Raw genomic sequence first — 17,527 nt, 5'->3', positions numbered from 1 at the left:
TATGTTCTTATCTTCCATCCTTGCTGCATAAAAGTGCTGGGAATATTTTAAAAAACTGCAGATGCTGCAAACACGCAGTGCATCAAGCAACATCTATGGAAACAGAAACAGTTTTAACCTTATAGGTCAGGGACTATCAGAACTGGTGACAGGTTATTGACCTGAAACATTACCTCTGTTTTTCTTTCCCGCATTTACTGTTTATGTAAATATCTGGAACTCTGTCTGTAGCAGAGTCATTGGAACATTATCTCCACATTGACTGCATTGGTTCAAAGAAGCAGACCACTGCCAACTTCACAAAATGAGAAGTACATACTGCCTTTACTTTATGAAATGCATGTAAATCCTAAGTCCTTATCCTATTCATGATTACTTTAAAATGTTACAATGATGTGTCTGTGCTGAGAGGTTGGTGTAATGGAGAATGTCTGTGTTGTCTGGACTCACTGCCTTAGCCAGACAATGTCCCTTAACTTGGCTACATATATCATTTCCACCAGAAGAATGGCTTTGCCTGCATGATGCTCTCTGAATTCTTCGAACTGGTGTAAGTAGAATCTTCTTGTAACAAGTGTGCGATTAATGTCAAATACTGTGAGCTCACACTACAGTGTGCTGTCAGACTAGGTACACAACAGGTTAGATCCACTTACTCAATTCTAAGAGTTGGCATGTTCTCTGTGATCATGTGGATTTCCTCCTACATTCCAATGATATGTGGGTTACTGAGTGAATTGGCAGCTATAAATTGCTCCTAATGTGTAGGTGAGTGGCAGAATGAGGAGGTAGTTGATGAGAACGTGGGAAGAACAGAAAAAAGGTGGTTGATGGTTAGTGAGGTGGAGGAAAGGGCCTGTTTCCTTACTATGACTCCATAACTTTCCTCGGATAAGGACAGCATATAGAACAAAGAATAATCCAGCATGGGAACAGGCCCTTTGGTTATACCAAACCAATTAAATTGGTAATCAAATGGCTAATTAAACTAATCCCTTCTACTTACACAATGTCCATATCCTTCCATTTTCCTCACATTCATGTGTCTCTCTAAACATTTCTTAAAAGTGTTTAATGTTTCTGCTTCTACCACCTCCCCAGGCAGCAGATTCCAGGCACCCACCACTCTGTAAGATAAGCTTGCTTCTCGTATCTCCTTTGAGAGTACCCACTTGCCTTAAAAGCATACCCTCTGATATTTGATATTTCAATCCTGGGAAAAAGATGCTGTATGTCTGCTTTATCTATGGTTCTCATAATCTTGATAAACTTCTATCAGATCTTCCCTCAGTCTCTGCCACTCCAGAGAAAACAACCCCAGTTTGTCCAACCTCTCCTTACAGCACATGACCTCTAATCCAGGCAACGTCCTGGTAAAAACCTCTTTTGCACCTTCTCCAAATACTCAGCTGTAGCCCAAATGAAATTTTACAAAGCTGTAACATAACATCATGACTTTTGAATCAATGCCTTGACTAATAAAGGCAAGCGTGCTATTTGCCTTCTTAACCACCCTATCAACCTGTGTGGCTACTTTCAAGGATCTTAGAACTTGGACCCCAAGATCCCACTGCTCATCAACACTTAAGGATCTTTACCTTAACAGTGCACTGTCTCTTTGCATTGACTGACCAAGAAGTAACACTTCACATATGGCTGGGTTAAACACCATCTGCCATTTCTCTGTCCATATTTGCAATTGATCTGAATCCCATAGTATTATTTGCAACTGATCTATATCCCATGGTATTCCTTGCCAGTCTTCTACACTATCCACAATAACGCCAATCTTCATATCACCCTCAAACTTAGTAGTCCACCCATCTATGTTTTCATCTAAGTCATTTGTAAACATCACAAACAACAGAGATCCCAGTACAGATCCTTGCAGAACATCATTAATCCTAGACTTCCAGCTAGGATGAGTCCCTTCGACCAGTACCCTCCATCTCTATGAGCAAGCCAGTTCTGAATACAAACAGCCAATTCACCATGTATCCCATGTATCTTAATCTTCTGGATGAATCTCCCATAAGGGACCTTGTCAAACACCTTACTCAGTCCGTGTTGTAGACAACATCAATAATGCTACCTCCATCAATCTCTGTCATCACCCCGTCAAAAAACTCGATCAAGTTAGTGAGACACTACTTTGTCCGCACAAAGTCATGCTGGCTCTCCCTCATAGAGCCACGGTTTTCCAAATGCTCATAAATCCTATCCCTAAGAATTCTCTCTAGTAACTTGCCTACCACTGACATGAGAATCACAGGTCTAAAGTAAGCAGGATTATCCATGGTACCCTTCTTGAATAATGAAGCAACATTAGCTACTTGCCAGTCCTCCAGGACCTTGCTTTTAGCTAAAGGGGGCATGAAGATATTGGTCAAGGCTCCAGCAATCTCTTTGCTTGTGTCTATTAAATAACCTGGGGTATGTCCCATTATGCCTTGGTGATGTATCCACTTTAATGCTCTAATAGAGCCAATGCTACCTCTTCCTTTACATCCAACTGCCCTAGTATGTCAATACACTCAGCACTGATCTCTCTATCTTCCACAGCCTTCTTGGTAAATACTGATGTGAAGTGCTCATTATGGACCTCACCTACATCCTCTGCATAGTCCCTTTATCCTTGAGTGGTCCTACCCTCTCTCTAGTTATTTCTTTTGCTTCTGATGTATGTATAGAATGCCTTGGGATTTGCCTTAATCCTACTTGCCAAGGATTTTTCATGTTACCTCCTGGCTTTCCTAATTCCCTTCTTGAGTTTTTCTGACTTTATAATCCTCAAAGACTCTGTTTCATTCTAGTTTCCTAAGCTGTACATACTTTTCCTTTTTCTTGACTAAATTCAACACCTCTGTTGACATCCAATGTTCTTTTATCTTACCTTCCTTGTCCTTCCTTCTGAATGGAACATACTGTTACGTTTTGTAACGTCAAAACATTAAACTAATTGGAAGGAAAACAAGCAGCCAAGGGATGTGGATCTATAAATTTGTCCTTTTACTTTAAACGAGGCACGCACATATGGCGTGGTAGCATCATGACGTATACAATTCACTTATTTTTACAGATAGCCGTAATGAATTATATAAATAACAAAGAATGTGTAATCAAAAATATATTTATAAGAATACTCAAATGTTAAATTCACAATACTCCTCCCTACTTGGCTGTGAACACCAACTCAATAGAGAATGCATCTCAACTTATACTCAGTATCTTATGTAATACAGCTACTATATATAGACAACCACAGCATAGTAAATTTTAAATTGTCCCCTTCAGGCCTAAAGATTTAATCGCTGTGGAGGCTTTCTTACTTTTGTGGGATAACATCCTTCCTGACAAGGGGTATCACTCTGCTTGGCAGGTGAGACTTGTGACTGTGAAAACAATCTCAGGTTCTAGGGCCGCTTCTGTTGTGGTTGTAGGAGTTGATTCTAAGACTGCAGAAAATGGTTCTGACAGCTCTAGACATCTTTCTTCTCTTTCCTTTTTCTTCTAGTTTGTGCATCTTGATCTTGGGAAGATACATTTAGTTCACTGGAATATTCTCTTATTAATCCTTCTGTTGCTCCCTTTACAATCTGATCTCTCCTCTTGGTCTCCTCATGCACAACATCATCTGATGAGCCCTCTACTGTTGTATCTCCACTTACTCCTTTCTTTTTGGCCTTCCATTCATCTAGCTGGGTTTTGGTCTTCACATATACTTTTACAAGCAGCTTTTGCCTACCACTTGAAGTTCATGCAATAACCTTAATGCACACAGAGTGAATTCTGGTTCTTTATACTCACAAAAGCCGAATGCTTGCAATTTTTGTGAAGCTCCATGAGCTCTCTTCCAGCTTAAAACCAAGCTACATTTTGAAAGTAACAACCAGATTAAAATATCAGAAGCTTTCTCAGATATGTTGCCTACAAAAACTGTTATAGTTGGACCACTGCTTTCATTACTTTCACAATTCCTCTGGCAGCAAGGTACTTCCTTGGTTCAATATGCTTTCCAACCAGAAACAAAGATTGACACCAACATCTGTTTGCCCTCTATTGGGCAACAGTTCATTAAGTACAGCATTGAGACAGTTGTGGCATCATCCTTTCTTAATTTGCTTTCTGCAAGTTTAACTTATAAATGTGCATTTTTTTGGTGTATGTGAGTCCTTGCCATGATGGTAACACAATTTGGTTTCTGTTTAGAGGTTGTGGTTTTGTTTACACTCACTTACATTCCTGACTGCAACTCAATTGTATTTCTCTCTGGGGTTTCCATTGATACAGCTATCTCAACTGCTCTTTTAAATGTAAGTTGTGCTTCAGCTAGGAGCTCTTTCTTGTAAGATTTCACAAATTAAATGATCTCAGAGTGCACTATCAAGCCCATTATTAAAATGACAGTGCTTGGACAATTCCTTCAATTCAGCCACATAAGCTGAAAGGGATTCCCCTTGCTTTTGGTTCTATTTATGAAACCTAAAGCTTCCTGCATTATATTAACAATATCACCAAAGCTCACTTCTGCTGATTTGGTTGGAGCAGTCAAACTTTGAAACAAACTGTATGCCTTTAAATCCAATGCAGTCAGCATAATTGGTATTCATTTCCCATCGGCTATTTCATTTGTTTCAAAGTATTGTTCAGTTAGCTCAGTATACAAAAACCAGTTATCTATTGTGGAATCTACCGGTCAATCTTGCCAATGTAGCCAGCCATTTCTGCCTTTATTTTCTGATCATTATCACTTGGTACTCACTGTTTATGAACCTGTGATTTCTTCCATTTTTCTGCTTTTTAAAACATTCAGTGTTGTCTCCCCTTACAAAGAACACTTGCTGCATTGTGCTTTTTTAATACTCAAGTATCTTGCTGCGCTTCAACAGGTTGATAGTCATCTCAGGTTAATTTTTAAAATACCGCATCAGCACAGTTAGGTTTTGTAATTGCAAAACATTAAACTAATTGGAAGAAAAAGGAGCCAAGAGATGTTGGTGTAACTTCATATTTTTACTTTAAGCAAGGTGCATACATAACATTATGACATATGCATTTCACATATTTTACATATAACCATAATGAATGATATAAACAACAAAGAATGCTTAATCAAACAGTATATTTATAAGATTATTCAAATCTTACTGAAATATTAAATACTTAACTCATACCTGTCTTGTACTCCTTGCAGTTAGTCTTTAAATAGCTTCCACATGTCAAATGTGGACTTGCCCAAAAACAGCTGTTCACAATGAACTCCTCCTAGTTCTTGCATAATGCTCTTGTAATTTGCCCTGTTCAGTCAAGCCTGTATGAGTTAAATACAGAGGAAGGTTCTTTGCTGTTCAGTGAAATATCAAGGAGATGCTAAGAATTTTGGATTGAGAACCTTGGATACAGGTTAAAGTCAAGTTTTTTGTCATATGCACAACTATATATATTGACAGGTGCAATGAAAAAATTCATTGCAGCAGTGTTACAGCACATATGAACAATTACAAGACAAACATAAAGCAATTTTTGCAAGAAAGAAAACAATTAGAACAAAAGTTCATTTTAGTGCAAAGTTATCGAAGTGATCATATTACTAAACTGTGGTGATTAGGATTGTGTTGATTAATGGTGAAGTCTTTTCTTCTTTTTCTGTGTTTTAGGCAGTTCTTGTTTGTTGTGCTTTTCACTACTTTCCTATTCAACTGTGTGGAATATGATGTGCTGTTTGCAAATAAGTTCATAAACCATACTGGATCTGGGTACCCAGAGAGGAATAAAGTCACTCTGCCTGATGCTATTCTACCCACTGAGGAATGTACCACAAGGTAAGAGCTGGTACTGGGTATGTGTTGCATAAACACAGAGCTGGGCCAGACATTTAGATGGATAGATCTATTAGAACTTAGAACAGCACAGTACAGGCCCTTCGCCCACAATGTTGTGCCAACCTTTTAACCTTCTCTCGGATCAGTATAACCTTTCCCCACCACATAGTCCTCTGGTTTTTCTTTCATCCATGTACTGACCTAAGAGTTTTTTAAAATGTCCCTAATTTTTCTGCCTTTACCACCACACCTGGCAGGACATTTTACATACCCACCATTTTCTGTGCTTAAAGAAAAAACCTACCTCTAACATCCTCCATATACTTTCCTCCAATCACCTTAAAATTATGCCCTCTTGCATTAGCCATTTCCACCCTGGAGAAAAGTCTCAGGTTGTCCACTCTGTCTATGTCTCTTATCTTACACGCTTATGTCAAGTCAACCTCTCATCCTTTGCTCCAAAGTGAAAAGCCTATTGCTCCGCCTATCCTCATAAGACATGCTTCTCTAACCCAGGCAATCTCCTAGTAAATCTTGCCTGCACCCTCTATAAAAGTTTCTACACCCTTACTATAATGAGGCAACCAGAAATAAACACAATATTCCAAGTGTGGTCTAACCAGAGTTTTAGAGTAAAAGTAACCCAGCAGTTTCATGAACAGTCACTTGTGGAATGGAGATCTGTTGCAAATAATGAGCCAATATGTCATTGCTTTGTGATAATGAAGATAGAAAAGTACAACATTGGAATGACCATTTGGCTCATGATGATGGCAGATCTGAATTAAATGTATACTGTACTAAATGTCCTCCTGTGTAATATCTATATCTTCCCATTCTCTACATATCCTGGTCTCTGAGGGGTATGGATAAGGTGGTCAGTCAGAGTCTTTTTTTACCCCAGGTTTGGGGAGTCCATAACTAGAGTGCACAGATAAGAGGGGAGAGATTTAACAGTACCCAAGAGGTAACCTTTTTATACAGAGGGTGGTGAGAACCTGGAATGAGCTGTCAGAGGACATGGTTGAGGCAGGTCCAGTTGCATCAGTTAAGAGGTATTTGGATAGATGTATAGAGGGGAGGGGCTTGGAGGGTTTTGAGCAACTGGAACTAACATGGGGGGGAGGGGGTTGCTGTGGTTGGCATGGACCAGTAGGGCTGAAGGGCCTGTTTCTGTGCTGCATTACTCTGAAAGTAATCTAGCTTAGTAATCTAGTTGTTAAACTACACCATACCACTTGCTCCCATTGCTACCCAGTAATTCAATCCAAGCACCTACCACTCTAAAACTTGCTGCTCACATACTTTTAAACTTCCTTCCCTGACCTTAAATGCGTGTTCTCTAATTTTGTCATTTATACCCCCTGAGAAAAGATTCTCACCACTTGCCCTATCTTTGCCTCTTACAGTTTTAACAACCTCTTGTCATATTTCCCCTCAGCCTCCAACACTCTAGGGCAGCCTTTCTCAACCTTTTTGCCCTGGAGGAACCCTTGAAATAACATTCGGGTCTCAGGGAAACCCCGTATAAATAGCATTACATCTGCAGCTCACAGTACATTTGATCAGTAAATTTTATATATATAAAAATCCAACAATAATTGTCCATACTCTTGAGTAAAGAATGAATTTTTATCCAACTTTTCTTGGGGGGGGGGGGGGGGAAATGCAGTTAAGTTTAGCTTGCCTTTCTTGAAGTTAATCTTTCTTTCCCTTTCATAAATTTTTTAAGTTTTAAAACTCATAAGGGCTTAGGCAGTACCAGGACGAGGTGAGGTAGGTTTACCTGTGTTATTTGCGGAAAGGAGAAAGTATGTGTGCGAGGCTAGTTTTCTGTGCTGGGTGTCAGATGTGGGAGGTCCTGGAGTCTCCCAACCTCCTGGACAGCCATATCTGCACCAGGTGTGTCGAGCTGCAGCTCCTAAGGGACCGATTTAGGGAATTGGAAAGGCAGCTCGATGACCTTCGCCTGGTCAGGGAGAGCAAGGAGGTGATAGAAAGGAGTTATAGGCAGGTGGTCACACCAGGGCCACAGGAGACAGACAAGTGGGTCACAGTCAAGAGGGGGAAGGGGAAGAGTCAGGTACTAGAGAGTACCCCTTGGCTGTACCCTGTGACAATAAGTACAGCTGTTTGAGTACTGTTGGGGAGGGGACAGCCAACCTGGGGGAAGCAACAGTGGCCGTGCCTCTGGCATAGAGTCTGGCCTTGTGGCTCAGAAGGGTAGGGAAAGGAAGAGGAAGGCAGTAGTGATAGGGGACTCTATAGTTAAGGGGTCAGACAGGCGATTCTGTGGACACAGGGAAGTTTACCTCCCAGGTGCCAGGGTCCAGGATGTTTCAGATCACGTCCAAGATATCCTGCAGTGGGAGGGAGAACAGCCAGAGGTCGTGGTACATATTGGTACCAATGACATAGGTAGGAAAAGGGGAAGAGGTCCTGAAAAAAGACTACAGGGAGTTAGGAAGAAAGTTGAGAAGCAGGACCACAAAGGTAGTAATCTCGAGATTACTGCCTGTGCCATGCGACAGTGAGAATAGGAATAGAATGAGGTGGAGGGTAAATGCACGGCTGAGGGATTGGAGCAGGGGGCAGGCATTCAGATTTCTGGATCATTGGGACAGGTGTGACTTTTACAAAAAGGACGGGTTGCACTTGAATCCCAAGGGGACCAATATCCTGGCGGGGAGGTTTGCTTAGGCTACTGGGGAGAGTTTAAACTAGAATTGTTGGGGGGTGGGATTTGAACTGAAGAGATTGGGGAAGAGGAGGTTGGCTCACAAATAGAGAAAGCTTATAGACAGTGCAAGAGGGAGGATAGACAGGTTCCAGAGAAGGGATGCGCTCAGACCGAAAGTTTCAGATGTGTCTATTTTAACGCAAAGAGTGTTGTTAACAAAGCGGATGAGCTTAGAGCGTGGATCAGTACTTGGAGCTATGGTGTGGTGGCAGGAATGGTTACTTAGATGTTTAGATGTTTCAGAGAAGGCAAGGAGGGAGGGAAAAGAGGTGGGGGCATAGCACTGTTGATCAGAGATAGTGTCACGGCTGCAGAAAAGGTGGACGCCATAGAGGATTGTCTACGCAGTCTCTGTGGATGGAGGTTAGGAACAGGAAAGGGTCAATAACTTTACTGGGTGTTTTTTGTAGGCCACCCAATAGTAACAGGGATATCGAAGAGCAGATAGGGAGACAGATTTTGGAATGGTGCAATAATAACACGGTTTTCATGATGGGATATTTTAATTTCCCCAATATTGATCGGCATCTCCCTAGAGCAAGGGTTTTAAATGGGGTGGAGTTTGTTAGATGTGTTCAGGAAGGTTTCTTGACACAATATGTAGATAAGCCAACAAGAGGAGAGGCTGTACTTGATTTGGTATTGGGAAATGAACCTGGTCAGGTGTCAGATCTCTCAGTGGGAGAGCATTTTGGAAATAGTGATCATAATTCTATCTCCATTACAATAGCATTGGAGAGAGATAGAAACAGACAAGTTAGAAAAAGCGTTTAATTGGAGTAAGGGGAATTATGAGGCTATCAGGCAGGAAATTGGAAGCTTGAATTTTAAACAGATGTTCTCAGGGAAAAGTACAGAAAAAATGTGGCAAATGTTCAGGGGATATTTGTGTGGAGTTCTGCATAGGTACGTTCCAATGAGACAGAGAAGTTATGGTAGGGTACAGGAACCATGGTGTACAAAGGCTGTAGTAAAACTAGTCAAGAAGAAAAGAAAAGCTTACAGAAGGTTCAGAGAGCTAGATAACGTTAGAAATCTAGAAAATTATAAGGCTAATAGGAAGGAGCTTAAGAAGGAAATTAGGAGAGCCAGAAGGGGCCGTGAGAAGGCCTTGGCGGGAAGGATTAAGGAAAACCCCAAGGCATTCTACAAGTATGTGAAGAGCAAGAGGATAAGACGTGAAAGAATAGGACCTATTAAGTGTGACAGTGGGAAAGTGTGTATGGAACCAGAGGAAATTGCAGAGGCACTTAATACTTTACTTCAGTATTCACTAAGGAAAAGGTCTTGGTGATTGTAGTGATGACTTGCAGCAGACTGAAAAGCTTGAGCATGTACATATTTAGAAAGAAGATGTGCTGGAGCTTTTGGAAAACATAAAGTTGGATAAGTCTCTGGAACCGGATGAGATGTACCCCAGGCTACTCTGGGAGGCAAGGGAGGAGATTGCTGAGCCTCAGGCAATGATCTTTGCATCATCAATGGGGACGGGAGAGGTTCTGATGGATTGGAGGGTTGCAGATGTTGTTCCTTTATTCAAGAAAGGGAGTAGAGATAGCCCAGGAAATTATAGACCAGTGAGTCTTACCTCAGTGATTGGTAAGTTGATGGAGAAGATCCTGAGAGGCAGAATTTATGAACATTTGGAGAGGTATGATTAGGAATAGTCAGCATGGCTTTGTCAAGGGCAGGTCATGCCTTACAAGCCTGATTGAATTTTTTGAGGATGTGGCTAAACACATTAGTAAAGGAAGAGCAGTAGATGTAGAGTATATAGATTTCACCAAGGCATTTGATAAGGTACCCCATGCAAGGCTTATTGAGAAAGTAAGGAGGCATGGGATCCAAGAGGACATTGCTTTGTAGATCCAGAACTGGCTTACCCACAGAAGGCAAAGAGTGGTTGTCGACTGCATGAAGGTCAGTCACCAGTGGAGTGCCTCAGGGGTCTGTTCTGGGACCCTTACCCTTCGTGATTTTTATAAATGACCTGGATGAGGAAGTGGAGGGATGGGTTAGTAAGTTTGCTGATGTCATAAAGGATGGAGGTGTTATGGATAGTGTGGAGGGCTGTCAGAAGTTACAGCGGGACATTGATAGGGTGCAAAACTGGGCTGAGAAGTGGCAGATGGAGTTCAACCCAGTTAAGTGTGATTTTGGTAGATGAAATATGATGGTAGAATATAGTATTAATGGTAAGACTCTTGGCAATGTGGAGGATCAGAGGGATCTTGGGTCTGAGTCCATAGGACGCTCAAAGCAGCTGCGCAGGTTGACACTGTAGTTAAGAAGGTGTAAGTGTATTGGCCTTCATCAATCATGGAATTGAAATTAGGAGCCGAGAGGTAATGTTGCAGCTATATAGGACCCTGGTCAGACCCCACTTGGAGTACTGTACTCAGTTCTAGACGCCTCACTACAGGAAGAATGTGGAAGTCATAGAAAGGGTGCAGAGGAGATTTACAAGGATGTTGCCTAGATTCACCTGACGGAGAATCTCACCTGGTCCCTCAACACCAGCTCCATAACAAAGAAAGCCCGGCAGCGTCTCTGCTTTCTGCGAAGGCTGAGGAAAGTCCATCTCATCACATTCTACAGGGGTAGTATTGAGAGCATCCTGAGTGGCTGCATCACTGCCTGGTTCGGAAATTGCACCATCTCGGATCGCAAGACCCTGCAGCGGATAGTGAGGTCAGCTGAGAAGATCATCGGGGCCTCTCTTCCCGCCATCACGGACATTTACACTACACGCTGTATCCGCAAAGGAAACAGCATTATGAAGGACCCCATGCACCCCTCATAAAATCTCTTCTCCCTCTTGCCGTCTGGGAAAAGGCTCCAAAGCATTCGGGCTCTCACGGCCAGACTATGTAACAGTTTCTTCCCCCAAGCTATCAGACTCCTCAATACCCGAAGCCTGGACTGACACCTTGCCCTATTGTCCTGTTTATTATTTATTGTAATGCCTGCACTGTTTTTGTGCACTTTATGTAGTCCTGTGTAGGTCTGTAGTCTAGTGTAGCTTTCTCTGTGTTCGTTTTTTTTTTACGTAGTTCAGTCTAGTTTTTGTACTGTGTCATATAACACCATGGTCCTGAAAAATGTTCTCATTTTTACTGTGTACTGTACCAGCAATTATGGTCAAAATGACAGTAAAAGTGACTTGACTTGACTTGATTAGGGAGCATGCCTTATGAGAATAGGTTGAGTGAACTCGGCCTTTTCTCCTTGGTGCAACGAAGGATGAGAGGTGACCTGATAGAGTTGTATAAGATAATGAGAGGCATTGATCATGTGGATAGTCAGAGGCTTTTTCCCAGGGCTGAAATGGTTGCCACAAGAGGACATAGGTTTAAGGTGCTGGGGAGTAGGTACAGAGGAGATGTCAGGGGTAAGGTTTTTTACTCAGAGTGGTGTTTGCATGGAATAGGCTGCTGACAACAGTGGTGGAGGCGGATACGATAGGGTCTTTTAAGAGACTTTTGGATAGGTACACGGAGCTTCGAAAAATAGAGGGCTATAGGTAAGCCTAGTAATTTCTAAGGTAGGGACATGTTCGGCACAACTTTGTGGGCCGAAGGACCTGTATTATGCTGCAGGTTTTCTATGTTTCTAAGACAATCATAGTAAACTTCTCATTTCTGAGTTTAACTTGAGGTAACATCGCACAGATTTCACCTTCAACTGAAATGACAATTTCTGTCCCTGCTCTTGATGCTTGTTAAACAAGAAAAAGTATGCTCACACATGTAGCAAGTTGAAAACTACAGCAAAGTATTCATTGCTTTCCTATGAATGGCAGGATATTCTTCTTTCACAGAAATCCAGAACTTGTCCAGGGCAGGTAAGTAAATTTTATCTTGAGTGCATGATCAGAATGTAACAGAAACATAACATAGAAATATAGAAATCTATAGCACATTACAGGCCCTTCAGCCCACAATGTTGTGCTAACCATGTAACCTACTCTAGAAGTGGCCTAGCATTTCCTACCACATAGCCCTCTGTTTTTCTAAGCTTCATGTACCTATCCAAGAGTCTTTTAAAAGACCTTATTGCAGGGGTGTCAAACTCATTTTAGGTCACGGGCCGGATTGAGCAAAATGCAGCTTCATGCGGGCCGGATCAGTCGGACGCGAGCGAACGCAGCTTTCGTTGCCTCCGTTTTTTTAGCCTACTCTCATGTGTCTCAGTCTCTGCTATAACTACAAAGTGTTTCACTTTACAAATTCAGTTTCTTATGAAGAAGACTGCCGAGCAAGACTGCCGAATAAACACTAAAAACCCTGAAAACCTGGTACCTGAATAAACTCAGCATTAGCCATATCATACGCCATAGGCGCTTCAATTACTGGGGCCAGCTTTAATAGTAATTAGATATTATCTCGCGGGCCAAAGATAATTCCACCGCGGGCCTTGAGTTTGACATACATGCCCTATTGTATCCACCTCCACCACCGTTGCTGGCAGTGCATGCTATGCACCCACCAGTCTCTGTGTGAAAAAACTTATCCCTGACATACCCTCTGTATCTACTTCCAAACACTTTAAAACTATGCCCCTCGTGTTAGCCATCTCAGCCCTAGGAAAAAGCCTCTGGCTATCCACACAATCAATGCCTCTCTTCATCTTATACACCTATATCAGGTCACCTGTCATCCTCCATTGCTCCAAGGAGAAAAGGTCAAATTGGGTGAGTCCATTCAATGCTCGGAAAACATACTTCATGCTCCTCAATAGCCGACTGTCTTCCCCTCATGCAATACAGCGATCACCAATTACCAATGGTCTCCTCTATCTTACATCAACAACTGAGAATGGACTCAACCAAATAAACATGGTCCAACTGTGCACTGCCATACTATGCTGAGATTGCTAACAGGGCTACTCGGTCACTGCCCACCTCTGAGCAGTAGCATCATGCATTGCATTAAGTTCAAAAGACGAAACCCTAGTGGCCTTTCTCATGGAACCTTGGCTGAGAAATCCCGCTCCAGGGAGAACAACCCAAGTTTGTCCAACTTTCCATTTGGCATATACTCTCTGATCCTGGTAGCTTTCTGGTAAACTTCTTGTGCACCCTTTTCACACTCTTTCCTGTGATGGGGTAACCAGAGCCACACACACTTCTCCTGACTGGGCTGTGCTGAAATGCATTACTGATGTGATGTTTTGTTCTGTGGATCCTGAGAACACTAGCTGTGCAGTGAAGTCAAGTCCTTACAAGTCCACGTTGCTAATTAATGTGAGTCAACTTTTGAAAACTGACCGGCAGAGACAAATCTTAATACTTCATTGCTCTGCTAGGGAATTTTTGTCATTAATTCAGAATACTCTTCATGACTCTGTTATTGTCAGTTCCACAAATATTTCAAGGATATCAGGGAAAGCTTCTTAGCTTTTGTAGAGACTGGCTGTCCTGACAATGCAGAGCTTCCTCATTGTTCTGTTGGTGCTATACCCTTGATAGTACATTATGCCCTCAGGACTGCAACTTCAGCAGTATAGAGCTCCTTTATCATTGACACAAGATTATGCAGATGCTGGAAATCTAGAGCAACACACACAAGGTGCTGGAGGAACTCAGCAAGTCAGGCAGCATCTATGGAGGAGAACAAACTGATGTTGTTTCAGGCCAAGACCTTCAGAACTGTATAGGAAGGGGACTGAAGCCAGTTTATGAAGGTGGGCGGAACAGGGAGGAGTACAAGCTACATGTAACCTGCATCACATGCCGGTGATAATAAACCTGATTCTGATGAAGAAACTGTGAGAAGCTGCCTGACTTGCTGAGTTCTTCCAGCATTTTGTACATGTTGCTTTATCGTTGTCTCTCCCATAGTGCACACTCTCTTAATATGATCCCTCTGTCAATGCCATACTCCCTCACTGCTAAGCTTGAGTGTGGGTGGGAGCTAAACCTCCATACTGTTCAAAGTCAGGAATAATATTCACTAAGTTGCTACAGTCATCTTAGTCACTGTTGGTAATTCCTGTTCCTTGGAGACTTTGGAAATAGTTGCTCATGGGTGTCAGCTGTACTGAACCAGAATGGGAGTGATAGTGTTGGAAGCAAAGTTGTTGGTGACCTTTAAGAACTGTCTAGGTGAGCAATTGAATCATCTAGGCATAGAAAGCTGCATGTTGAGTACTGAAAAATGGATTTAATATTGATGAGTAGCCGAACTGAGCTAGTCCCATGTGCCTACATTTTGCCCATATCTCTCTCCAACCTTTTCTATCTATGTACCTGTCCAAATGTCTTTTAATTGTACCCGCCTCTACCATATCCTCTGGCAGTTCATTCCCTGTATCCATGAATTGTAGAAGCTTCTCTCTGAAGGGTGGAGGATGGGCAGGTAATGTTAGTCAGGAGGGTTGAAAGCTGTGTGCTGAGATGTTTACTGAACCATTTTCTATGCTGTATCCAAATAAGGTGAGTCATTGGCAGGTTGCAGCAAAGTTGGAATGTTTACAATATATCAAGTTGACAAATCATTGCTTACAGCCTCTGCTGGCTCCTTAGTTCAATTAGTTTTTCTCAATATGATTCAGTCCCACTCTTCTCTCTCCACAAGCCCTGATGACCCCCAACAAGTTCTCACTAGTGACACCCTCACCAACAAGTAACCAGGCTGTTGGGTTCAAGCCTGCTTTACAGAAATGAGTGCTAAAGCCCAGGCTGGCAGTCCTGGTGCAGTTCCGAGGAAGTTATCTTTCTAATGCAGGATTAAACAGGAGTCAGTCTGCCCTCTCTCTCTGCTGAAGGTAAAAAGATCTGACGGCAACATTTCAAGGAAAAGCATGTGAGTCATTCCTGGTGTCCTTCTCAAACATTTCCCACAAACAACATCACAAGTAGGATCAGTCACACATAATTTTGGGTCCTTAGGAGTATTGAGCAACAGAGAGATCTTGGTGTGCAAATCCAAAGATCCTTGAACATAGAGTATTTGACAGTATAGCACATTAGAGGCCCTGTGGCCAATGATGTGGTGCTGACCTCTTAATCTAACCTGTCTCTCCCACATAGCCCACGGTCCTCCATTTTCTTTCATCTATGCGTTTATCTAAGGGTCTCTTAAATGTCCCTAATGTATCAACTTCAACCACCATCCCCACGAGTACATTCCAGGCTCCCACCTCTCTTATGTTTTTTTTAAAAACCTGCCTCTGATGATATCTCTCCTAAATTCCTCCACACACCTTAACAAATATCTAATTATATTAGCCATTACCACCCAGCAGTGCATTCCATATATTTACCATTCTCTCTGTAAAACAAAAAATTTCTGACATCACCCTTAAGCTTTCCTTAATGCAAGTTGTAAGGATACCTTCTGGCATTAGCCATTGCCACCCTGAGAAAAAGGTACTAGCTATCCACTCAATCTATGCCTCTTATAATCTTATACACCTTTATTGTGGACGCCTCTCACCTTTCGCTCTGAAGAGATAAGCCTGAGCTCACTCAACCTTTCGTCGTAAGACATGTTCTCTAAACCAGGCAGCATCCTGATAAATCTCCTCTGCACTTTTTCTAATGCTTCCACAACCTTCCTATAATGAGACAACCAGAATTGAACACAATACTCCAACTGTGGTCTAACCAGAATTTTATAGAACTGAAAAATTACCTCTCTTAACCTCAGTTCCCTGACTAATGAAGACCATTGTACCATACGCCTTCTTAACCACCCTGTCAATTTGTACAACAACTTTGAAAGTTCTATGGATGTGGAGCCCAAGTTCCCTAAGTTCCTCTAAACTGCTTAGAATCTTGCCATTCACCCTGAACTCGGCCTTCAAGTTTAACCTTCCAAAGCGAATCACTTCACACTTTTCAAGTTTGAACTCCATCTGCCACTTCTCAAACCAGCCCTGCATCCTGTTAATGTCCCATTGTAACCTACAACCACCTTTGAAATGAAGGTGGCAAATTGGAGAGGTAATGTGGCAGATGTGATACTGGACTTCATTAGATGGGGCTTTGAAAACAAGGGCAGGGAGGTTATGTTCCTCCGACTGTACTTCCTTAGAAGGTTGGCGTCATTCAATGTCTGTAGTGAGATGCTGAAGATGTTCTATAGGTCAGTTGTGGAGAGCGCCCTCTTCTTTGTGGTGGCGTGTTGGGGAGGAAGCATTAAGAAGAGGGATGCCTCACGTCTTAATAAGCTGGTAAGGAAGGCGGGCTCTGTCGTGGGCAAAGTACTGGAGAGTTTAACATCGGTAGCTGAGCGAAGGGCGCTGAGTAGGCTGCGATCAATTATGGAAAACTCTGAACATCCTCTACATAGCACCATCCAGAGACAGAGAAGCAGTTTCAGCGACAGGTTACTATCGATGCAATGCTCCTCAGACAGGATGAAGAGGTCAATACTCCCCAATGCCATTAGGCTTTACAATTCTACCGCCAGGACTTAAGAACTTTTTTTTAAAAGCTATTATTAATGCTTTTTGAGATAGTGATTTAGATGCATATCATATTTTTTACTGAGTTAAGTATTGTATGTAATTAGTTTTGCTACAACAAGTGTATGGGACATTGGAAAAAAGTTGAATTTCCCCATGGGGATGAATAAAGTATCTATCTATCTATCTTGATAAAACATTGGTCAGACCTCAGCTGGAGTATGTATGCAGTTCTGGTCACCACATTAGAAGCTGAATTCAATGGACAAGATGCAGATGAGATTCACCAGGACATTCCATGGGATGGATTGTTTCAGTTATGAAGAGAGAGTGGAGAGGCTGAGTCTATTTCCCTGGTGCAGAGGATGTTAAAGGCAGACAAAATAAGGTATATACAATGTAGAAAGGGTAGACTCCAAGAAATTATTCCACTTATCAGGGATGAATAAAACTGAATTCATAGGTTTAGAGTAAGGAGTAAAAAACTTAGAAATGACTTGGGAGAGACCTCCTTCACCCAGACAGTGTCACCGACAGCATTAAAGGGTCTAGA

General features: G+C 42.1%; 1 protein-coding gene across 2 annotated transcripts in view; it reads left to right on the top strand.

Moving 5' to 3' along the window:
* atg9b (autophagy related 9B) overlaps window positions 1–17,527 on the top strand; it is an 82,207-nt gene that overhangs the window by 36,408 nt on the left and 28,272 nt on the right. The window contains exons 4-5 of one of the 2 annotated variants that reach the window (XM_073045131.1): window positions 490–550; window positions 5,658–5,822. In XM_073045131.1, the coding sequence (XP_072901232.1) occupies window positions 490–550; window positions 5,658–5,822 (226 nt within the window). The remainder of the gene's footprint in view (window positions 1–489; window positions 551–5,657; window positions 5,823–17,527) is intronic. The other variant, XM_073045139.1, reaches the window with a different exon arrangement.

This window comes from Hemitrygon akajei, chromosome 1, assembly GCF_048418815.1.
Source record: "Hemitrygon akajei chromosome 1, sHemAka1.3, whole genome shotgun sequence".
In the NCBI taxonomy this organism is placed as follows: domain Eukaryota; kingdom Metazoa; phylum Chordata; class Chondrichthyes; order Myliobatiformes; family Dasyatidae; genus Hemitrygon; species Hemitrygon akajei.
The sequence above is the reverse complement of the archived record's forward strand: the minus strand, read 5'-3'. Positions and strand labels throughout refer to the sequence as shown.